Raw genomic sequence first — 20,910 nt, forward strand, 5'->3', positions numbered from 1 at the left:
TATATATATATAAAATTATCTTAATTTTTAAATTATTTATTGATTTATTAATTATATTTGAAGTATATAATTGGTTATATACTGTATGTATACTTAATGGGAACGGCAAATTAATTATGCTGCCTTCTACGAAAACACGTACTGAAACTATTTTATTCAATATTTCTATTTTATTTAATACTTTATCCGACATTTGCATCTTTACGACACGCTAACCCCAAACTCCACTGAGAGTCGATTCTCCTGTGAGCTATTTGTGTATCATGATGAGTTGCAGTCCATTTCAAATGAGACCGTATGCTACGGCTAAAGCTAGTCAGTAGCTCATGTGTTTAACGGACTGTGTGTGTGAGTGTGTGCGTCTCACCTGTGCACACGCCGCTACACCATCTCGTACTGATTGGCAGTGATGAATCGTGACAGACAGCAGGCCAACAGCATCCCGATCAGCTGAAAAACACACACGCACGTGGCCGTTACCATGGTAAAGCTGTTTCCCATGGCTTTTTTTTTTTTGCTCCCTCTCCCAACGTAATTGCTAATTAAATTAAATTGCGATAGTCGTTACCGCCGGCTGCTCTCCCGGGTTTACGGTTCGCTCTCTCCGCAAGCACCAAATACTAGTTATAATCATAATGAATGTTTACTGATTCCCGTTTAACCGAGCCAAAAGAATTCCACGTGCGCGGCGGAAGATTAGACGTATTAGCGTCCCTAAGAGATGTCATTGATTCGGGCCGCCCGTGTGCTCACAGATAACGTTTACAGTTCAATTAGCATCGCGTGTGCACGGCAGAGGGGTCGAGGTGTTCCTGCGCGGCCCTTTGGACCCATTAGTGCGGATGGAGCGATATCTGCATAATGGTCCCGAGGCGGAAGCGTGAGTGACAGAGCGCCTGATTGCGTTTGAAGCAGCACGTTCGCTAGCAAACCCCAGCTGCGCCACACACTCGGCTCCTGCGCCTGTGTCTATGTGTGTTTACTAAATGAGGGTTGGGAAAACACAGACAGCCCGGGGTCGGCGTTCACGGTGGGGTTGTCATGGCAGCGCGGCTCTCGCTCGAGCTTTTAGACGCGCCGTTACCCAGTGACTCATTTAGACAGCGCGAACCGCTCCACCTGTGCGAGACAACAGCAGCCAGCTGTTCAGCTCGCTTCAGCGGTAAACGGAAAACAGATTGGAGTAAATATTAGCTCGCAAATGATCGCCTCAGACGTAATTATTACGTCTCAAGGAGAGGAAAAACATTCCTGCTTATGTTTAGATGAAATTAACGGCGTGCAAGTTTTTTAGATAATAACATCAAGCAGTTGTGTGAGTTTGGGGCGGGACTATCTTTTTGTTTGACCAATCAAGAGGTCATTTCTATATATATAGCAGCAATCTTTTACATATAAGGCTTAAAACTATTAATATCTAAAAAAAGGTAAAAACAATCAAATGAAATGTTTTAAAAATAGGTGTGAATATTTAAAATCAAATGTTTAAAATAAAAGTATAGAATATTAAATAAGTGCAGAATATTAAAAGAGATAAAAACAATAAAATAAAATGTTTAATAAGTGTAGAATATAAAAAAGTAAAAAAAAAAACAAATGTTTAAAATACAAGTGTAGAACATCTTTAAAAATATTTAAAGTATAAAATGTTTAAAATAAGTGTACGTTTAAAAAAATGTTTTAATTTAAAATAAAAATACAAATATATTACGTTTAAAAGAAAAATAAATGTTTAAAAGAAAAACTATTGCATTTTTTTTTTAAATGTGTAAAAAAAAAAGAAGAAAAAAAAAGGAAAATTTGTAAAAAACTGACTTAAAAAAAATTCAGATTTCCTGTAACCTAAAAAAATTAATTAAAAAAAAAGAGTAAAAGGAAAAGAAAACGAACAAAGCCCCATTCACACCAAGAACGGTAACTATAAAGATAACGATATTAGCGTCCATACCAGCGGACGATATCGTCTGTTTATTCTAAGTGTACATGCGTCTGTCGCTTTAAATTCTCGAGCTCATGACAGCAGGATGGATTCTGATTGGGCGTCAATGTTTGTATCGGTCATCAGCTGGAAAAAAATTGCTCTGGAAGTGATTCCAATGATATCGTTTCTCTGTGCCTTTATCGTTATAGCTGTGGTGTGGACTCTGCTATTCTTTAACATTGAGAATGATTTTTAGAACTATATTTTTATCGTTATCGTCCTTGATGTGAACAGGCCTTAAGTCCATCCTACCTGCGAGAATGCAATTCCAAACGTTACTCCAGCAATAATGCCCACGTTAGTCTCAATGAAAGTCGTCACCAGCTCATAGCAGCCCTGAACACAACAGAAGCATTATAAGTACATGAAAAACACAATCAGTGTGTGTGGTTGATAAGTGTGTGTGTGTTACCTGCTGATGGACTTTGGTGGCCGCTATGGTGGCGTTTCGCAGGTCTGAGGAGTTGCAGTCGGAGATGTTAGCGCAGCAGCTCGGAGGAATTCCATTCACAGGGAAATAAACGCTGGAGAACCAGCTGGTGTAGTTCAGAACTCCACAACAACGCAACTGAACACAGTCAGAGAGAATATTATACAGATCAGAGCTCATGACAGGTACTGCTAAATCTCTCTCAATCTATCTATCTATCTATCTATCTATCTATCATCTGTGTATCTATCTATCTGCTTAACAACCCTCTTAAAACTACCTGGAACACATTATCAACACCCTAGAAAACCCAAGCACCCAGAATATCTTAGCAACCCCCTAGCAACCACAAAGAATGCCCTTACAACTACCTAACAACCAGAAAATATCTTAGCAGCACCCTAACCACCAGAAATACCTTAGCAACCATACAGAATGTCCTTACTACTACCTAACAAACAGAAAATATCTTAGCAAACAACCTAACCACCCGGAATACCTTAGCAACTCCCTAGCAACCACACAGAATGCCCTTGCAAGTGCCTAACAACCAGAAAAGATTTTAGCAACACCCTAACCACCAGGAATCTATCTGCTTAACAACCCTCTTAAAACTACCTGGAACACATTATCAACACCCTAGAAAACCCAAGCACCCAGAATATCTTAGCAACCCCCTAGCAACCACAAAGAATGCCCTTACAACTACCTAACAACCAGAAAATATCTTAGCAGCACCCTAACCACCAGAAATACCTTAGCAACCATACAGAATGTCCTTACTACTACCTAACAAACAGAAAATATCTTAGCAAACAACCTAACCACCCGGAATACCTTAGCAACTCCCTAGCAACCACACAGAATGCCCTTGCAAGTGCCTAACAACCAGAAAAGATTTTAGCAACACCCTAACCACCAGGAATACCTTAGCAACTCCTTAGCAACCACAAAGAATGCCCTTGCAACTACCTAACAACCATTAAATTTCTTAGCAACCCCCAACCACCCAGAATATGTCAGCAACCCCCTAGCAACCACAAAGAATGCCCTTGCAACTACTTAACAACCAGTAAATATCTTAGCAACACCCTAACCACCAGGAATACCTTAGCAACCACACAGAATGCCCTTGCAACTCCCTAACAACCAGAAAACGACACAGAATGCCCTTGCAACTGTCTAACACCCAGAAAGTATCTTAGCAACACCCTAACAACCAGGAATACCTAAGAAACCCCCTAGCAACCACAAAGAATGCCACTGCAACTACCTAACAACCAGAAAATATCTCAGCAAACACCCTAACAGAATACCTTAGCAACCCCCTAGCAACCACAATGATTGCCCCTTACTACTACCTAACAACCAGAAAATATCTTAGTAACACCCTAACCACCAGCAATACCTTAGCAACCCCCTAGCAACCCCACAGAATGCCCTTGCAATTGCCTAACAACCAGAAAATATCTTGGCAAACAACCTAACCACCCAGAATACCTTAGCAAACCCTTAGCGATTACTTGTAACTAGGGTTGGGTATCGAAAACCGGTTCCATTTTAGAACCGGTTCCAAATTTCCAAGAACCGGGTATTCGATAAGACGCGTGCATTTCGATTCTGCTGAACGATTCCTGCGTTCGCATTTTAATGTGATTAAAAACGATTTAAGTGCAGGCAATTTAAGTGCAGGAACGGAAAGAACTTGCGCCCTGTTTGCGTGCAGCGCACACAAAGCGCAAGCGCGAGCACAGAGAACAGAGGTCGCGGTACGGGTTCCCGGTTTGTGTCCGTTCTCGAACCGTTCCGTGTATTTCCACTGTAGAAAAGGTTGTTCCGGGCCGAAACTGACTTCTTTCATATTTGTCGACCAATATGCAGAAAACTACGTCAGTATATCATCATAAGCACAGCCGTTTTTGTCTTACGTGAACGTAAACAGATGAGAAAGAAAACGCTCGTGAACAGTATTTTTTAGATCTGCATGCGTTCGGTGTTAAAGAGACAGCAGCCTAATAAATAAAAGAACAAAGAACAAAAGAAAATCATTCACTGATCTTGACTGAATATATTTAATAACTTTAATTGATTAATCTATATTTTATTTATGAAAAGAAAACTATGCAGTGTTTTTAAACTTTTAATTACAGTTTCTGTACCTGAAATTTTGTTCAGTTGTATTTATTTATGATATTGCTAATTGATTTGGTTGTTCCTATCTTATTACTGACGGATAAAATTCAAACGATACCCAACCCTACTTGTAACATCTCAGCAAGAACTAGCAATCAGTCTAACGGACATGCATACTATAAATTTAAAGCTTCAAGAACTAGTTATTAGTTAACTTTGTCTTTGTCTAGATTTCCTGATTTTTAATGCAGATTATGATACATTTTTCCTTACACTAGATAAACAGTATTAAACCGATGAACTGATGTTAACCAGTGTTTGAACGTACACTCCTCTGGATGTTGTCCACCGCGATGCTCCTCTCGTCCTGGGCGTTGTAGTTCTGAATGGCCTCGTTGTATGTCCTCATAAAGGTGCTTTTGATCTGAGTAAACACACACACACACTCTGTCAGATGTCACCAGAACAAGCCCTCCTAGTGCGAGACAGATGGAGATCTCTGAGACGCATTATGGGTCACTGCCGGAGAATATGCATATGCACGTCTCACCTCATGACGGAAAACAAAGCCCGAGATGCCAGCGACCAGCTCGGCCAGGAACACCAGAGACAGGAACATGGCGTACTAGAGATGAGAGAGACGTGTTAGCTGTTAGGGGCGTCATTTGATGTCAAATGTGCTCCCTGAGGCTAAACTCACCAGTTTGAGCATCCATGGGCTCCCGCGGCACGTGGCGAAGCATCCAAACAGTCCGAACACGATGATGGTGGTCCCGGTCCCGATGAGCACGTAGGGAGCATTGGTGGAGTTCTCAGCAATCAGAGAGATGTACGGACCCAGAATGAATTTCCCCCATAATCCCACTGCAAGCAGGATCGCCCCAGTGATCTACAGAGAAAGACGAACATTAGAACTTTTAACGTTAAACCCATCTAGTAAGGACTTTTACTCCTTTGCTACCATCTAGTGGACAATACATGAAGACCGCAAAACACAACATGGAAATGATGATTCTGATCAACCAGTAATGAGGTTCTGTGGTTGAGTATTTTATAATAATGACCCCAATTTGAATCATTTACTAATTTCTTATTATCAGTGTTGTTGTTAACTAAAACTAAAACTATTAAAAATAGTTTTCTGTAATTGAAATAAAATGAAACAGTGTATAATATGAGATAAAAACACTTGTATTAATTAAAACAAGATGTTGAAATACGAAATAAAAAAAATTATTAAAAAAATATATAAAAATAGTAGTAATTTTTAAATAGAAATGACAAAACCACATAACAAGATCACTAAAAAGTAAATTAAAAATGTATGAAAAATATAATAAAAAATAAAAGCTAATTCAAAACTTTAATACTGTATTACATAAATCATACTAAAATAACACTGCCTATTAGCTGTTCTAATTTCACGCCTCTTGTGTTGCTTCTAGTCAAATAATGAAATAATTTAAATTCAAACCAAAATTGGATAGTAATATTGCTATGTCAAATTTTATGTTTAGATTATTTTGTAGTATTTTATGTGTTGTTTACATATTATGTGTACATATTTTATGTCAAAACTATTCTGATTTTCTTTAGCATGTACCGATTAGTATTATAAAAGTTTTATATATACGCCAGTTGACTTTAATTGAAATATGAAAATAAAAGCTTATCTAAAAGCACAAATTCAAACTTTGTTACTGGGATTTATGTCATAAAAAATAAATACAAAATAAATAAATAGAAAAGTTGTTTTACAAATAAACATTTTAAAACAGAACCAGAATCATTTATATCTTGAATATAAATGCATATAAACTCCAGCCTACAAATAATTTGTTTCTAGATTTTTTTATGTACTAAAAGCATAATGTATTTAATATGTTTACCCTTATTTTATAATAGGCAGTTTTTATAGTTTAGTCACACAAATATGTACCACAAACAACCATTCAATCCATTTCAGTGTGTTGACCTGAAGAGGGCGCCGGTGTATTTCTCCATCACTAGAAGGTTCTATGAAACACGGGACTCATTGAGGGGTGGCAGGATGTCACTTAATAGATGATCTACATGATAGGCCTAATAGAAACACAACTATTCTTATGAAAATACATAAGCCTCATTAAAATGTGCATCTAAACATGCCTCATCTTTCCTGTTTCATCTAGACTTCACTTACAAAAAGTGCCATGGCATTTCCATGATTTGAATGAATCCGTTATACGTGTTGTTTAAATGGTATTTAATCAACTAATCATTGAGGGCATTCAATTAATAATTGTAATCATTTTTAGTTTAGAAACTAGGTGAAACAGATTGTGTTTCGGCTGTTTGGATCGTTCTCTCAGTGTTTATTAAGTTTTTATCAGCAGTCTGGAGCACACATGGGAGAAAGTCGCCTTTGGCTGCTTGTGCTGAACCAGTTTAGCCTGCTAGCGGATGGACCATAGATTCAACACGACGAACTGAACCCAGATCAACACATACAGGACATTTCTGCATGTAATCATCACTGCATCTGAAATGCCATGACTAACATCCACGCATTCGAGATGAGCAATAGTGTGGAGTTGGCACGCGCACATGATGCTACCCACAGAAACGGCCATGAATAAGTGAACCCACATCCCACACAGAACAGTCTGATGCCGTCATTTTGCCACCTCTGAAAGAGTCATCGTTTTTATGGATATGCTAATGATGGTGTGAAGAGCTATTGTGGCACAAGCTAAACTCAATAGTGAACTGCCTTGGTGCCTACAGCCTACAAGGCAGCATGCTAACTAAAAAGAAACCTTATGCAACATCATATAGCCTAATTAGAGTTCCAAATTGTAGGTGTGTCCCAAATCACGTACTTATGCACTATTCTATGACGTTCTGTAGTATAAATAGTGCAAGAAGTGCGTTCACACTGAAAATTCCAAAAGAAAAAAAGTGCACTTTAAATACCCGTATGATGCACTTAAATAACTGAAAAAACGAAGTGTGGAATGTTGGATACTTTATGCACTCAACTGTCGCAGCTTTAAGTCGCGAAGGGGGAGGGGCTATCAGAATCAGATTATTAATGACAAAATAACCTTATAAAATTCATACATTACATGGTTGAGTACATAGTGCACAAGTAGCATAGTGTATAGTATCATTTGGGACGCAGTTAGTGTTTGATGTTAGCATGTTGCTAAGCTAACAGTTCAAAATCTTGTACAAAACAATAACTTAAATAAGTGCAAAATTCACACAACACCCACAAATATACTTTTTATCATTAGCCTAACATGCTACTAAGCTAACAGTGCAACATACTCGAATTGGCAAAATATATGGCAACATATACATAACACACAAATGTTAAACATGCTAAATGTTACTACATTTTTTATTTAGCATATTGCTAAGCTAACAGTGAAACAACAATACTTGAATGAGCATAAAATACAGCAAAATATACATAAATGCAAATGTTAAATACTACCACAACACTTTTATGTCATTAGCATGTTGCTAAGCTAACACTGCAGAAACAATACTTTAACAAAAATATACATAGTTAATAAAGTACGCATAAAACACCAATAATATGTTACATACTGCCATGGTACTCTTTGTCATTAGCATGTTTCTAACAACATGATACTTCAACAGGCATAAAAAAAATAAAAATTTTGGCTAAAATGATCAATTTGTAATTTCACTGGACATGAACATTTTTTGGACATGGTAACATGGTAATATTATGTTTTTACCATGCTATTATCACAAATATATTACAAAGCACTATGATATTAAAATCTGATAGCTACGGTATCAGAACAGAATTTTTATGTTAATATGTTGTCGAAAGCACCATGGAAATGCTGGACATGTACCATGGTAATTTTTGGTATTTTTTGTAAGTGAATGACGCAATCTTCTAATTAGCAACAAAAATACAACACATACTAATGTTGACTGAAATAATTTGAAATAACATTTTGACATTGTACCATGTTTTTTCGGAATATATACTATGCTAATACCACATCAATATATAGTACAACTATAAAATTTGACACTGCAATTGTATCGTCTTAGAACTTTTTGTTGTTAGCATGTTGATAAGATAACAAGGTGATACTTTAACTTTAAAGGTTATCCAGGAAGACAGGATTTAAAAAAAATAAAATAAAAAATGTTGTATCCATCCTATGTTCAATGGTAGCACCATGTTGTCATTCAGACCATGTCTACCACCGCATAGAGGACACAACGTCCCGTCTCCATCTCACACTGAGACAGAGAGAGAAGGAGAAAGTGCACAGATGGTGTGACTCATCAGGGATCTGAGAGAGAGGAGGAAACAACTCTTAACTTTCAGGAACTAAAGCGTAAAGTGCAAAGAATTTTAAAAACCCTTGAGAAAGATGATACGAGGAGACAGGAAGGGCCATTAACGTTTCTCTTTGACCGAGAGCTCTACTGTGTTTTATTTTAAAGCTGTACATGGGGGAATCTTGCAAAGAAATGTCCGGGTCACATTAAAAAATATATATATATGCAGTGATATACTGCATAATAATTTCTGCCTTTTTGTTTTGTTTTTTGTCATTCTTATTATTCTCACTTGAACATTTAAATATAATTCTCATTCTCATTACCATAATACAAATAATCATTACCATTACCAAAATACCTTCATTACAACAATGTAATAAAATTTAATTGTAATTTTCATAACACAAATAAGTAAATAAATATCATATTATCATAATGCAAAAAAAAAATTCTAAGTACCATAATGCGAATAAATAAATACCATCATTGTCACAATGTAAAAATAAAATGTAATTCTAATAATCATAATGTGAATAAATAAATCATTAAATATCATAATTACCATAATGCAAAAAATAAAACAACTATTTCTAATTACCATATGGCAAATAAATACATAAGTAAAAAAAAATGTCATCATTACCACAATAGGAAAAAATAGGGCTGCACGATTAATTGAAATTAAATTGCAAAGGTGATAAATCGCGATTAGACAGAAGCTGTGATTGTCATGCGTATCTTTCAGTGAAGCACGGTTCTGTGATCAGCAGTAAATCTCCATCCGAAGGCCAGAGGGCGCTCTCGCGCTAAAACTCCAAATACGCCCCGAAGAAGAAATCAGGAAATCTCTATAGCGGTTGCTGAATAAACAGAAGATTTAACTGCTTTCATTAATTCAACGTGACTAATAAACACACGACTATGACAATATATGGTTTATCTGAGTTCGTCTTATTATAATTTTTATTATAATAAAGTATATAATAATGCAATGCTAATCGACATAGCCTTTATCACTGCTTAGAATACTATGAAATATGTTGCGTGCCTTATTCTGTGTAAGAAGCCACATCGTCTCACAGAAGGATTTTAAACACTCGACTTATGTTATGTTTGGAGTAAAAACATGTTATTAAATGTGGTATTTTCACGTGCTTTCAGATGGAGCAGCATTTACTACACAGAGCCGTAGTTCACTGACAAGCTACGCAATCTGCTTTCATAATCGCAGAACGATTTCTTTGGGTTCATAATCGCGCGATTATATCATCTGCGATTATGAACACGATTTTGCGTAGCTTGTCAGTGAACTACGGCTCTGTGTAATAAATGCTGCTCCATCTGAAAGCAGGTGACGGAGATTTACTACTAATCACAGAACCGGCTTTACTGACGAGATGCACATGACAATCGCATTCGATTAATCGTGCAGCCCTAGGAAAAAATCTATCATAATGCAAATATTTAAACAAATAACTATAATGTAAAACAATTTTAATTATCATAATGCAAATAAATACCATTATCATAATGCAACCAAAATATAATGCTAATTACATAATGCAAATAAATAAATCAATAAACACTATCATTACCATAATGCAAAAATAAAACATAATTGTAATTACATAGCGCAAATAAACAAATACACAAACAAATAAATAAATACCATCATTACCATAATGTAAAATAAAAATATCATTCTAATTACCTTAATGCAAATAAATAAAAAAAATAGGCTTCATTTTCTTTACATAAAATATAATTCATACATAACTTTTCATAGCTTTCTTTTAATATTTTATTTAATTTTAGAAATGAAATATGAGCCATTTCGTGAGATTGACCCGGATGTTCTAGGAACAACGGAGACAATAATTAAAAAAAACAGAAAGAAAGCTAAAGAAATGACCAGCCATCCGCTACACATACATCATGACGCAAAACTACAACGAAGAGCAGAACTTGTGTTTTCTGTGTGAAGGCTGGCAGAAGAAAATGTTTTATTGAGCAAAAGAATATAAATTATTCATCAGTACGTCTGTCATCCTCTCTCTCTCTGTCTGTCCAGCAGTCTGTTAAATAAAAAGGCATAAAACCCTTTAACCCAAGAAAACCTGTGAGATCACTAAACTTTCAAAACTACTAATGCACTTTCTTTCAGAGGTTTTATCAGTTCATGTAGTCCCTGGGAATCAAACCCATGACCTTGGTGTTGCGAGCGCCTTGTTTATATTAGCTCAGAGCTATAGAGATTGGACTTGGAGTAGCTCTGAGATCTAGTCTTTTTCATTTTACCCACAAAGAGACGATATTAAACAGGATCTCAGCCACATGTTTCTGAACGAGACGCTTTCTATCCCCTGACACTCGCATTTGTCTGCTAACGCAACGTGAAGCGTTCATTTCTTCAAATGAATCTCAAATTGATGCGTCTCGGCGGCGTTCGTCTTTGATATGTCAGCAGCGCCTCTTGAGTTACAGACAATTTAGAGCTTAAATAAAAAAAGAGAGAAAATCTATTAGAGCTCTCATCGTCGAGGAAAACGCTCCATGACAGCAGAGGAGGCGGGTGCCATGGCAGCGTTTCCATAGTGACATGTAAATTCTATGCTTTCCTGTGGAGTTCTCAAATATGCATACATGCGTTTTTCGGTGAATATTAAGAATCAAGGAGCAACGGCTGGCGTAAATCAGCAAATGGATTCCATTTTTATGTTTATGCAGTGGCTACAGCTTCCAATTTTAGATGATTCTTTTTTTAACATGAACAGCGACTATTTACAACAATGTTTACAGTGTTGTAGTTTTTAGTCCATTTTAACAATTCTTACCATTCTTTCTACCATGGCAAAAATTAACAGTAATTATACATGCAAAAAATTACAAGAATGAAAACTCAAATTTATTTATTTATATTTATTCACTCGAAAAGTAAATAAGAAAATAAACAGAAAATTGCATTATAATATATGATCTATAAAGTATAAATATCCAACAACTTCCATTTGTACTCATTTGCCTGTTTACCTGACTGTTATATTCTTTTTCTTGAATATTATTTTTATTTATTTTAGATGAACAACAAAAAACAAACAATATACAACAAAAAGAGTATTACATTCTTTTTGTTGTTGTTGTTTTATTTATAAAGTGTTATATTCTCTCTTTAATATTCTTTTTATTTTATTTTATGAACAACAAAAAACATACAACAAAAATGAAGGACTATATTCTATTTAATCTCTTATTTTTTTAATTAATTTTTTATTCAAACAAAAACCCAACATAAACAAAAAAAAGAAAGTTATATGTTGTATTGATTATATTTTTTAATTTAAATGACCAACAAACAAAAAAAAATACAAAAAGTATTGTATTCTATTTTTATTTTTAATAAAGTGGTATATTCTTTCTTTCTTGAATAATTTTTATTTTATTGTTATTTATTTTGATATGAACAAAAACAAAACATATACTGTACAACAAAAATTAAGGACTATATTCAATTTTTTTATTATTTTGTATATAAACAAAAACCAAACAACAAACAAACAAATGAAAGTTATATGTTGTATTGATTGTATTATTTTAATTTTATATGAACAACAAAACCAAATAAATATATTAGAAAAATAAAGTATTATATTCTATTTTTATTTATTTTTTAAACAATATACAACAAAAGTATTATATTCTATTTTTTATTTTATTTTTATAAAGTGCTATATTCTTTCTTTCTTGAATATTATTTTTATTTATTTTATATGAACAACAACAAAAACAAACAATATACAAAAAAGTTAAAAATAAAGTATTATATTAATTTTGTAGTGTTTTAATATGAACAAATCAATATACAACAAAAAAGAATTATATTCTTTTTTATATTAGTTGTACTAAGTTTTATATGAAGTTACGAACAACAAAAACCAAGCAACATACAAAAATGTTACATTTTCCTTAAATTAAATTCACAATCTTGAATGGAAACATAGCTATTGTTTTGTTTTCGTGAAATAAACTACATAAAAACATTTATTCAAAATCATCTGATACTTAAAAGATGAAACAGCTTATACGTTATCTTGAAACGTAGGTATTAGGGGCTGTGCAAATAATTGAATGCGATTTTCATGTGCATCTCGTCAGTAAAGCCGGTTCTGTGATTAGTAGTAAATCTCCATCACGTGCTTTCAGATGGAGCGGCATTTACTACACAGAGCCGTAGTTCACTGACAAGCTACGCAAAATCGCGTTCAAAATCGCAGGCGATTCATTGCCGATTATGAACGTGATATTGCGTAGCTTGTCAGTGAACTATGGCTCTGTGTAGTAAATGCCGCTCCATCTGAAAGCACGTGATGGAGATTTACTACTAATTACAGAACCAGCTTTACTGACGAGATGCGCATGAAAATCGCATTCGATTATTTGCACAGCCCAAGTAGTTATTTTGTCCCCAAGTAACTCGATTGTAGTTTAACCCCTTTGCATTAAGACTAGCTTGAAGCCTGAAATAAAATAGTTATGCAAAATAGCATTCTCACCACAGTCTACTCATAAAAATACACACATTTCTATTAATTAGCAGGTTAAAATGGCCAAATATCTGCTTATCTGCTAATCGAACTAAATGTTCATTTTTATGTCAGGCTGGATTTAAATTACACGGAAGCAAACCTCAGGAGAGAAGGAAACGCATCAACACCTCAGACCAACCGACGCATGTTCACAACATTTTACCCATCAAGCTAATCAAATCAGAGAGACAGAGATGCTGCTGCAGACAGGAAGTGACTGTTCTCCATTTCTCTGCGTCTGGAGCGAGTACGAGAGAGAGAACGGGACACAGAGAGACACTTGGATGAAAAGGGGACACGAGAGGAAACAAGAGAGCGCAGGAGAAAAGCCATCCTGCTCTTTGCATTTCAAATTCCTGATCAAAGCCGCTGTTGTTCTGTGGCCTTGAATCTGCTCAAAAGGAACAAGTGTGTGTGTGTTACCACAGCACCAGAACAATTACAGGCTCTGCATCCAAAATCTCCTGCTTAATATCACATCTGCGGTTTGATATGGAGATAACCTAGTGCTCATGTATATGAGGAAATATCAGGGTTTTTAATAATAAAATAAATTACCGTATTGGCCCGAATATAAGACGACCCTGATTATCGAGTTGTTGAAACCATTGTTGACCCCAAAACTTCATATTATCATTTCCAAATCAATGCAATCAAAATATCACATTTGCCTTCATCTTAGACATTCCTAACCCCATCAGTCTGTTTCATAAACAAAACACATCTAGAAGTCTCATAATCCACTAAGAGCATTAAAAACATACTGTCACTCATACCGTCACCCGATCATGTGACGTTATCACTGCAGAACTAACCACAAACTGTTAAAACCATATAAGTGTTACATTAAAATGGCATGTTGTTTCTAAAATTAAATAAAATATAAAAAAATATTAATATTAATAAAAAATAAAAATATTAATGAGGTTATTCAGAAAAATTTTTATATAATATCATGTGACGTTATCACTGCAGGAAGTTCCCACAAACAGCCACAGTCAACTAAAGCCAGCAGGCACTAACAGCGCTGTACTTTATACCATGTTTCAACTCAGAGACGGACGGTTGAGCACAACAAATGTTCTCCACTGTCGTCCCAGCTGTAGGAGAAATCGGTATCCATGGTAACAGGAATCCCAAAACCCGCTGTAATCTCAATCCACCCATCAATGCCAAAACAAACAAGACATTCACATCCGGCTCCTGTGAGGCCTGTCATCATTTAACCAATACCTCATATCTCACCACTCATAAATGTTTTTTTTTTTTTAATTAGACTCATTTTTTTGTGTTTGTGTTAATGTCTTCACTTTTAAAAAGTGGCTGGGAAAGACGGAGATAGAGCTTATTAATTATGTGATGAACAAGTGATTTAATAAAGTCTTTTACAGTTTTGATAAATAAGTAATTTATTTCAGGGGTTTTCAAACTGGGGTACAAAAAAAAGTGTAAAAAAAAAAGGAATATAAAGATTTTGGATATGACCAAAATCTTGTATCACAATAGGAGTAATTTTATAACATATTATAGAAATTTCATAATTCTTGTCACCAGTGTCAATATCACAAAAAAAACTAAAGTTCAGTACAGTAGAACAAATAAATAAGAAATGCTGCATACATTGTATAAAGTAATCAAATGTATAAAAACACTGCATATTCTTCACTGTGGAAAATAAATATATTTTTCTTCTTATTAAAGTTACAAATGTGATTAAGTCAAGAGCAGTCAGAGATTTTCTCTCTTTTGTTGTTTGATTAACATGAATGACAGACAGCAGGAATATTAGACTGCTGTCACTTTAAGAGCTGCCCGGATCATATATACTGTATTACACATGTGTTTTCTTTCTCAGCTGTTTGCTTTCACTTAAGACCTAAATTACTGTGTTTACGAGAATACAAGCAAAGATTGGCATTTTAACACATACATGTGTGTGTATTTAACTGCTCAAGGTCTATTAAGCGGCAAAAATACTGTAACTTTATTCAGTACTCCAAAGCTCTATAAGCACCATCTTCAATTGTGCACGTCTCTCAGACAGCGCGCACATATGGCAAAATGAGTTCTTTCGCTGCCGATTGTGCTTAAATCAATGGCTTAAAATCACTTGTTTTTAAACCATAATGCTTAAAAACGCATGCAAACGATACGTTTACATGACCACGACGCACAGCAATGTCATATGAGCATGTAACCGCGATAGAGACGATAGTCCAAAATCTCTACCGATTGACAAATTTCTACTGATTAATCATGTCTACCGGCACCCCTACATACATACATAAATGAATGAATAAATAAATAAAACAGGACCATAACTAGCTAAATAAATCAAATGCAAATAACAACATTCATATCAGAACGGTCCAAAAATAAACTATTTAAAAAGCACACCGAGTTGATGTTTTTGTTATGCCGTATTTATCACACAATGTAAGTTACAGTAAATAGTGCGTGAAGCACTGCTGACTACTAGATGTCTGTCTGATACACAATGCTTTTCTTTCCGCTATCAACAGGCTGTGAGAGTTTGACACATGAACGGCACGCACACCAAACAACAGGTGACACCACAATCACGCTAGTCCTTTATGTGACACACACACACACACACACACTCTCTCTTTCTGTTCTCACAGGACACAGCTGAGTGCCGTGTCACAGTTTGCTGCTGTGGCACTTTCTCTCATACGGTCAAGCTGGGAAAAGCATCTGGTCACACGGGGGGCCCAGGACAACAAACACAGAGAGACCCCAGAACAACAGAGCTCGCAGTCAGACACTTCCTGTATGACATCCATCTATGAGAAAAGATCCACCGATTGTCATCTTTGCCATATTAAAGCGTTTGTACATAACGGAATTGTTTTTATATAAAAATATATAGCCTACCTAAATGTTTAACTAATTAACTAAACTTATAGAAATTATTATAATTATTAAAATGTTGTTGCTGTTTAACATTTAAAATATTGTAACTTCATATATACTTCATATACTTACAATTACATTTTTTTAACTACTATTGATTACGATGATTAGGTCTTTAAAAAAAGTTTTACTGTTAAAAACTAGGACTGTCAATAGAATAGAAATTGTGATGAATTTGACAACTTTTATGATTTAAACACGTTTTATTGCTCATATAAGCCAATCTGTATAAAAACATCTGCTAAACAAATAAATATAATTAATTTTTTTTTTATTTATTTTTTTTATCACTTACGGCACTCTGTTTGAAAAATACTTTTGCAATTAATACACATTTAACAATACTTTTTAACCCCCGTTTGAAAACCTTTTTAAACAATAAATAAATAATAAGTGTCACATTTTGTGAACCCTTGCTGTCCTCATAGCTATTCAAAAAATCCTTTCATTTAAAAAAAGTAAAAAAAAAAAAAAAACATTTTTGAAAACAAAATATTTTTATTAACTTTTTATTTTATTAATAAAACTGTTGTTGCCACATCCTTTTTGAAAACCCCTTTCATTAAAAATAAATAAATAAATACCTAAAAACAAAAAAAAAGTTAAAATTTTTGTAGAGCTACATGATTCTGGATAAATTGAGAATCACGATTTTTTTTTTGGTCTCAAATAGAGATCACGATTCTCAACTAAACAAAATAATGTGACAAAATATTATTGCTGCAGTCTATTTAAAAGTGCTTAATTAATTTGAATTAATTTGTGAAAGAATCTCTTGAATGATTCAATGACAAATAGCTACATTTTTAACATTCACTTTTCGCCATCTAGTGACGAAACAATGCAATCGACACAAACGTTATTTGAAGCGCCAATTACTTTCAAAAGGGGATTTGCTCTATTTCTGAATTATAAACTTTCATTCCAGTATTTCTGTGCTAATATGAATGACTGTAATACAGAAATAATACTGTGTAGTAGAAAAGACTGTTTGTGAAGCTGTATCTAACCTAAACATGGTAAATGTCAGCGGCAGTGCGAACACAGATTTGAATGTTTCCGGTATGATTTTTTCAAAGGTTAAATAGGCACGGGCGAATCGTTGTAATTTAAAAATTGGATCGTTTGGGTGTTTGAATCGAGATCACGATCTTTTAATGATTAATAGTGCAGCTCTACATTTTTGTAAATCCTTTGTGGTCACTTGTTTGTAAACTCTTTCATTAAATAAAAATAAAAAGTAAAATTTTTTGTTCGTGAACCCCCTCCAAACCCATTTGAAAACAATTTTTATTAAATAACAATAAAAAAGTGAACCACTTGTGACACCATGTTTGAAAAAGCCCTTTTATTAAATAACAATATTTTTTAAACCCCAGTTTCAAAAATTATTTTTAATAAATAGTCAAAATTTTGTGAACCCCCTGTGGTCCTTATAGCTGTTCAAAAACCCCTTTCATTATTATTATTATTTTTTTTTTATTTTTTTATTATTATTATTATTTTTGTGAATCCCTTTTAAACCCTTATTTGAAAACATATTTTTGTCTGAAATCCCTTAATATTAAATAACAATAAAAAATTGTAAATTTTGTGAACACCTTGCAGCCCCCGGTTTGAAATCTCCTTTCATTCACAATGCACAGTAGACCTAGATAAAAGTCACTCATTTTTGCTGACCTTCCCTATATAGTACAGTTTCAAATCTTTCCAGTGCATGAGAAACAGTGCAGTGCTCAATTTTGAACTCAAAAAGATAGCAAAATAGTCAAGCAAAATCCTGCCATATTATCCTGCTTGTTTTCTTCCCTTCTTCCTAAGGGTGTTGTCATACGCAGTCCTGAATTGTGTCAGCTCAGACTGAGCCGGTAATTTTCCCTTGTCTTCCACTCCGTTGCGCTCTCTCTCTCTCTCGGCCATTAGAGCGCCATACATCATCATGATCCAGTGCGGCTCGTCGATAAGTGCGGTTTGTTATGAGAGGGTTGGTTAGACGGGCCGCCGCACGTTTAATGGCCGTCTACAGCTGTCAGAGGCGCTGGCCTTTCAGCCTCATTCTCTCCTGCACCGTTTCCGAGAAATGTTAGATCAGAGTTGGCGGAAAACGGCCGGCGAGAGTCAGCGTCTCTATGACACCGAAAGGTCCGTCTCATTATTCAGAGAGTCAACTGACAGGGAAATGGAGGCCGGCGGCGGCTTAAATCAGAGCGATCTGTCCAAGGCTAAATTGACTGTGTATTTGGTGGTTAGCGGGAAACGATGGACGGATGTGTGGATAGATAAAATGGATCAAATTAAAGCAAAAACAGACAGAAACGAATACCTCTTCGAAATAAAAGACAATGAATTTTGGCCTTCAACTAGAGGGCATCTGTGTTTAACAGAGTGGGAAATGAGAACGCTAATGCTAATGGGCAAGCCGTCTATTTTAGTCGGCATCTAATTAACACTAAATACCCTAAGTAACAAACTTCGCTACATAAATTTGTTGTGCTATGAACACGCTGTAAAATGTAGTTTCTTAATATGTTTTTAAAACAAGATAGTCTTTGTGAAGAACTGTGAAGAACAAAACTTAAATTGTATTGCACTTGTAGTGTACGTCAACTCTTAATAGTATTTTATTTTTTAAAAACTTGTGGATAATACAGTATTATAGATAAAAGGTCACTTAAGTGTTCTTAAAAAGAGTATACTATAATAACTTGTTTGTAACTCACTTAGGTACACTCTTAAGAACACACTTAAGTATACATTTAAGTACAGATTTAACATTCACTATGTCACTACATTCGGTAGTACACTTTTAACCAAAGACAATAGAATTATGAAATTATGAATAAAGACTTAAGTCCTACCTGTTAAATTATAAATCACATTTTGAAAATAATTTGACGCTTCAAATGAAGATTATCGATTACATTGTTACGCCAGTAGGTGGCGAAAAGGGGCTGTTAAAATGTATTTGTCTTTGAATCACAAGAGATTCGTTCAAGAACGCGGATTCATCCAGTAATGAAACAAGTACATTTTGAGTGAGCCATTTAATCATTAATTCATAAATTACATATGATTTTGTTTAGTTGTCTAATGTTTTTTCTTCAGAATCATGAGAGAACCACAACTTCCATTGGGGGAAAAAAAACTATTTTGCACATAAACAGCTCTTAAAGAGTCCAGTTTTTATGTAGCCTGTTGATTTTTGTTCATGGTATTCAGCTCCAATAAATGGTTTGCAAAAAAGAGACACAGGATAAATGTTTGATATCATTATTTAATCACATTGGAATCGAAACTGGGAATCGAAAAGAATCAGAATCGATAAGCAGAATCGGAATCGGAATTGATCCAATTCAAACGATACCCAACCCTAATAATTACACTGTAACAAGGACACCTTAAAATAAAGTGTAAACTTTAAAGTGTATACTTTAGTGACTGTGCCTTTATACACTTAAGTACACACTTAAGTACACTTCAACCTTATTTCAGAAACAATAGAATTATGAAATTATGAATAAAGATCCACTTAAGTATGTCAAAAAAGCATGCTAAAATTCAAATAATTGCAAATAACAAAAATTGAGTCTGCACTTAGACATATTCTTTTAAATTTCCATAATAAGTGCTTAAAAAGTAGTGGTCGACCGATATGGGTTTTTTGACAGCCGATGCTGATATATTGGAAAGCAGGGTGGCCGATGGCCGATATAAAGCAGATAAAATTTTATTTTTTATATTTAAGAAATTTGAAATCATTTGAAAATGGATTAAAAATAATTGTGTAAAATAAACATACTTATAGGCCTACTTTAGAAGACAAAGCATTTTTCACAAATAAATAAATATTTAATAAAAACCTAATTAAAAAGGAAGTAAACACTGTAACCAACAGGGCACTCAGAATTCTGGGAAGTTTGTGAGCATTGGGAATAATTTTTTTTTTCCAAATAAAGCCAAGGTAACACTCATTTTACATACAGCACGCAATGAAAATGACATGAATATAACAGTGGGCAAATGCATACAGCGCAGCATAATTTGAAGTCAAGCAGAACTCTCCTCCTGTAAGCATTCAATTTGCACAGACCGAAAGTCATGCAGAGAACACGCGATCATGCAGGATACAAATGCACACTTTACAAGATCTCAACTAGATTCGACTAAGTCTGCAAGGTTTGTGAAATTAAATGTTCATTATTCATTCAAAGATTTGTTTAAATGATATAAATGCTTATTTACTGAATGCTGACGGCAAATGAGGAAGTATTATAATGTTTGCCTTTCTATTACTAATAATATTAAAGCAATCGTTACAATACTTTTTTGTGTACGTTTTAATTCCTTTGTTTAACCGTTTTATCTGATTATTAGATAGATTTATATTCATATTATTATAATGTTTGCCTTTCTATTGCTAATAATATAAAAGCAATCGTTATAATACTTTTTGTATACATTTTAATTCCTTTGTTTAACAGTTCTATCTGATTATTAGATAGATTTATATCCATATTAGACAGAACTGA

At 34.5% G+C, this 20,910-nt stretch overlaps 1 protein-coding gene across 1 annotated transcript in view; it reads right to left on the bottom strand.

The window, feature by feature from the left end:
- Positions 1-20,910, bottom strand: part of tspan7 (tetraspanin 7) — a 36,556-nt gene that overhangs the window by 2,144 nt on the left and 13,502 nt on the right. The window contains exons 2-7 of the mRNA XM_016573003.1: positions 5,245-5,433; positions 5,095-5,169; positions 4,873-4,968; positions 2,394-2,549; positions 2,234-2,317; positions 368-450 (exon numbers count right to left, since the gene is read on the bottom strand). Coding sequence (XP_016428489.1) covers positions 382-450; positions 2,234-2,317; positions 2,394-2,549; positions 4,873-4,968; positions 5,095-5,169; positions 5,245-5,433 — 669 coding nt within the window. The 3' untranslated portion in view covers positions 368-381. The remainder of the gene's footprint in view (positions 1-367; positions 451-2,233; positions 2,318-2,393; positions 2,550-4,872; positions 4,969-5,094; positions 5,170-5,244; positions 5,434-20,910) is intronic.

Source organism: Sinocyclocheilus rhinocerous, unplaced genomic scaffold, assembly GCF_001515625.1.
Source record: "Sinocyclocheilus rhinocerous isolate Xijiao unplaced genomic scaffold, SAMN03320098_v1.1 scaffold1283, whole genome shotgun sequence".
In the NCBI taxonomy this organism is placed as follows: Eukaryota; Metazoa; Chordata; class Actinopteri; order Cypriniformes; family Cyprinidae; genus Sinocyclocheilus; species Sinocyclocheilus rhinocerous.